This window comes from Xyrauchen texanus, chromosome 45, assembly GCF_025860055.1.
Source record: "Xyrauchen texanus isolate HMW12.3.18 chromosome 45, RBS_HiC_50CHRs, whole genome shotgun sequence".
Lineage (NCBI taxonomy): Eukaryota > Metazoa > Chordata > Actinopteri > Cypriniformes > Catostomidae > Xyrauchen > Xyrauchen texanus.
In genome coordinates this window covers 28,135,560-28,140,559 of record NC_068320.1, presented here as the reverse complement: position 1 = coordinate 28,140,559, position 5,000 = coordinate 28,135,560, and the positions used below count along the sequence as shown (strand labels likewise).

The 5,000-nt window shown below is 43.1% G+C and overlaps 1 protein-coding gene across 1 annotated transcript in view; it reads left to right on the top strand.

Moving 5' to 3' along the window:
- The first annotated feature begins 3,722 nt into the window (after positions 1-3,722).
- The window catches only part of LOC127637334 (leucine-rich repeats and immunoglobulin-like domains protein 3), a 35,344-nt gene continuing 34,066 nt past the window's right edge, over positions 3,723-5,000 (top strand). Inside the window, exon 1 of the mRNA XM_052118349.1 lies at positions 3,723-4,112. Coding sequence (XP_051974309.1) covers positions 3,925-4,112 — 188 coding nt within the window. The 5' untranslated portion in view covers positions 3,723-3,924. The remainder of the gene's footprint in view (positions 4,113-5,000) is intronic.

Here is a 5,000-nt window from a genome sequence, read left to right as displayed (position 1 = left end):
GGAGGAGTGGCCGAGGACCAGGCTACGGCGTATCGGAGAACCGGCGAGTCTCTCTCTCCCGCTGTCGCTCCGTGTTGGCGGGGATGACCGGCTGGTAGAAAGGAGGGGTGGAGGGCTCCCCGGCCTGAAGGAAATGAGGGAGGAGTCTGGCAGGGAGGAGGGCGGGGCCCCTAATCAGGCTAATCAAGCCCTCGAGAGGGATAAAGGCGACCGGAGGCGGCAGTTCCAGAGAGAGAGAGTCACGGGCAGCTGCCCTGCATGTGTTTATGTGTCTTTTGTTTTATTAAAAGATTATTTACATCATCAAGCCAGTTATCGCCGCCTCCTTCCCATTGAACTTTGCTACAGCGCACCTTTCGGATTTGTTGACGTGTGAATGATGAACGAAACAGCAATCAGTCTCAAACTGGCCCTGTGAAGAAGGCTTCATGTGTGTCAATCTGGTTTTGTGTACCCAGATGGAATAACTGGTCGAAGTGTTGTTTGCATTCGTTTGACGCACGGCTGCGAGGAGCACACTCAATGATTCAGTGTGTCATTTCATTAATTATAAGAGGCATGTATGATAACCGCGAGTGTGTGCCGTACACTGCTCTCTTTATGAGGCGAGTGGAAGACTCACAGAGTTTGCTTAGTTTTTGGGGACTCGGGTCTGTTATGAGTTTTGGCCACACGTCGCACTTCTCTCAGTGTGTTCCGTGCGGCAATGATGTCTTTAGAAATTAAAAATACAGCTAATAAGAGTAGGATAAGTCCTTATGTCTGCAATATCACTCAGTTGAAAAGTGCTTTCATGAATCTTTCATCAGTTCCAAATTACCCAGAATTCCATGTGCATTTACAAACCACAGATACCTGCGGATCTGCAGGAGGAATGTCTGCGGGGCAGATGCAGCAGAATCAGCCCTTCTGTACGCGCTCGCTGCAGTATTTGTGTGTAAACACCGTCTGCCTGCCGTCACCTGTAAAACACTCGTCCTGTTCCAACATACCGGCCCCTCCACTCATGTTTGTACTGGCTCACAGGACCCGTCGGAGCAGAGCATGCTGGGAAGACGCTTTTTTTTTCACTGGCGGTTTCTATTTTGAGTATAATGACTGGCACCTGGCCACAGACCCCGAGACTCACTCCTGAATACTGGAACATTTTGGGTCTCGATTTTGCTGAGATTATTTTAGTTTAATATGTGGGATGGTTCATATAGTCCTGGAGTGCCTTAAGGTAAATGGATTTGACGTGCTGTCCATAACTGAGGGGCTCGAGCACAGGTCCCCAAACACACGCACACACACACACACACACACACGCGCGCGCGCACACACACTCACAAACAAACACACATACACACACACACATACACACACACACACACACACACACATACACACACACACATACACACACACACAGTTGTGTTTCCATGTTTTATGGGGACTTTCCATAGACATAATGGTTTTTATACTGTACAAACTTTATATTCTATCCCCTAAACCTAACCCTACCCCTAAACCTAACCCTCACAGAAAACTTTCTGCATTTTTACATTTTCATAAAACATAATTTAGTATGATTTATAAGCTGTTTTCCTCATGGGGACCGACAAAATGTCCCCACAAGGTCAAAAATTTCGGGTTTTACTATCCTTATGGGGACATTTGGTCCCCACAAAGTGATAAATACACGCTCACACATACACACACACACACACACACACACACATACATACATACACACTCACACACACACACACACAAACACACACACATCACTCACACACACACACACACACACACACACACATACATACATACACACTCACACACACACACACACACACACACACACACACTCACACACACACACACACACACACACACACACACACACTCACACAGTGTCTCAGGTGTGACTCCGCATCTCATCTCAATGTAACCACACAAGATCCTAGACTAAACAAATAACACCTCCCCCTTTCTATGGGTTTAGGATATAAAGCACTATTGTAAGATTGGGGGGAAATAATACAGGAACAGATAACAGGACACTCACACAATAGACTCATAATCATCCTGTTTGTGTGTTAATGGCTGGAGAAATCAGGCTATAGTTTTACAAATGGAGATTACAAACAGTTCAATCTATGTACATTAATTGAGTTATTCACCACATTAATCATTAATATTAATCATTTGAATTTGCGGCACTACTTCATGATACTAATGATAGTGAGAGAATCACATCTGATAAATAAGGAAATGAGTGGTAATGTAATCAGATTACTTTTGGATTACTTCTAACCTAATTCTATTTTATTTTATGTCACATGCATTTGAGTGGAACATACAGTAAACATTAAATCTCATAGCATGAAAGACCGTAATGTGATAACGTAAAAATGTGTCCGCGGTCTCTGAAACGTACGACCTGTCAATCATTTTGTGCATTCTCTTTGTATTGTACTTGCAGCGAATTATTGAGGCTTAATGCCAATTTTGTGCCATGTTGTTCATTACAGTTGTCAGTAGAGGGCGCTGTTGTGCTGCTGTTGTTTTAATCAACAGTTTCAGCATGATGTCGATCTCAATAAAGCACAATGTGTGGACTTTTCAGACGGTCCTTTACCACACCCTCCACAGTATTAGCACGTTTTAGCACAATGTGTGAACATTTCAGACGGTCCCTTACTACACCCTCCACAGTATTAGCACGTTTTAGCACAATGTGTGAACATTTCAGACGGTCCCTTACTACACCCTCCACAGTATTAGCACGTTTTAGCACAATGTGTGAACATTTCAGACGGTCCCTTACTACACCCTCCACAGTATTAGCACGTTTTAGCACAATGTGTGAACATTTCAGATGGTCCCTTACTACACTCTCCACAGTATTAGTACGTTTTAGCACAATGTGTGGACTTTTAAGACGTTCCCTTACCACACCCTCCGCAGTATTAACACGTTTTAGCACAATGTGTGAACATTTCAGACGGTCCCTTACTACACTCTCCACAGTATTAGCACGTTTTAGCACAATGTGTGAACATTTCAGACGGTCCCTTACTACACCCTCCACAGTATTAGCACGTTTTAGCACAATGTGTGGACTTTTCAGACGGTCCCTTACCACACCCTCCACAGTATTAGCACGTTTTAGCACAATGTGTGAACTTTTCAGACGGTCCCTTACCACACCCTCCGCAGTATTAGCACGTTTTAGCACAATGTGTGAACTTTTCAGACGGTCCCTTACCACACCCTCCACAGTATTAGCACGTTTTAGCACAATGTGTAAACATTTCAGACGGTCCCTTACCACACCCTCCGCAGTATTAGCACGTTTTAGCACAATGTGTAAACATTTCAGACGGTCCCTTACACACTCTAGGCATATTTTCCATCTTATATCAATGTTAAATTGACGATCTGAAACGATTTCACAGTGAAGCCATCTGAACAGCTTTAATACGAGACACATCATTTTATCTTTAAATATTGGACGATCCCTTATTTTACGGGATGGGTGGCAGCAACCCTTGGAATACAGTTACTAATATTTAGATATATTTACAGTCACTCCCAAATCCTTTTTACAGCACATTGGATGCTTATCATGAATTTATTGCACGTCCATCTATTCGAACTACATTACCCATAATCCCTCTGCCTGTTGTGTTTGGCGAGTGTGCTGCGTCTCTGCCCTCGGGAGCGCGCACGTCGGAATGCTGCTCTGATTCCAGCGCGATGGAAAAACAAAGTTGGTGAAAGTTTCTCGCAGAGATGTTGCGGACGGGGAGGTGCTGATATATGCACGATTATGCGTGATAGTAAACACGAAAAAGAGATTATCTGAACTCGCTGAGGACTCAATAGACGTACGGGATTTGAACTTTTAAGGCTTATTGTGAGAATCGGACGGTGAAAATGTCGCATGTGAACCTCGCGCTGCTGTTATTTCTCTGCTCGGGGTTGAAAGTGATTCACGGAGACACGGATCTTTCGGAACCAGAACCCTGTCTGTCTGTGTGCTCGTGCGTTGGATCTTTAGCGGACTGTAGTCGATTAAAACACGGCAGAAGTTTGGAGCGGCTCCCCGCGTGGATCACCCATCTGTGAGTCTTTGTGTCTCTCATTGGAAAAAACATGTTTATTTATTCATTTATCTGCACAAACATATAGGATATAATGTGAATATACATTTAAACTCGTTATAAAAATGACAAGAGTGTTTGCACTCTAAAACAAACATGTAAACAAACATGACTAAAAAGTATGGTCAAAATTGAGCATTAAATTCACCCCATTAATTACCATTAAAAGTAATGGTCAGAATGTTGCATTTGATTCAATGTGTGTTCAGTTTAAATGCCCAAATAATCCAAGCACATTCCCACAGACTTATTAAAATGAGTTTAAGATCCAAACAACTTCGATGTGTCATAGGATTTAAAATTACAATTATTCATTGATCCATTGGCGTTGAATTGGGGGGGTGATGAGGGGGACACGTCCCCCCCAATGCTGTGAACAAACATGATCCTTAATGCATTTTCTTAATGCTACTCGGCAAAGTAGCTATAGAAATCACTTCGCTGCATCTATGCATGGTTGTACGCTATTTTCCCGCCGTACAGGATTGATCAAGCAGTCGAGTCAAGTCCCGTCTTTTTTATTTAGCTCAAATCAACGATGTGCCGAGTGCTTAATGGGTTAAAGGTCATGTTTAGAATACATTAGGTTTATTGTAGGCTACATCACAGGCCTATGGTTACTTATTTATTTGATTATTTTATTTACATCGTAACTGTTATTGGTTAACGTTTTTGAGCGAACAGCTGTCATATTAGATCAGTGGCTAATGCGCGACTGCACGGCGAGAAATACGGCTAAATTTTCAGCTCTCTCTCTCGTAGATTCGGCTAATTATTTTCAACAATGTCCTGACTGTTTTTGGAATGCCCAATGCGCTCTATGTCCTCGTGGTGGGGTAGTGATTCGGT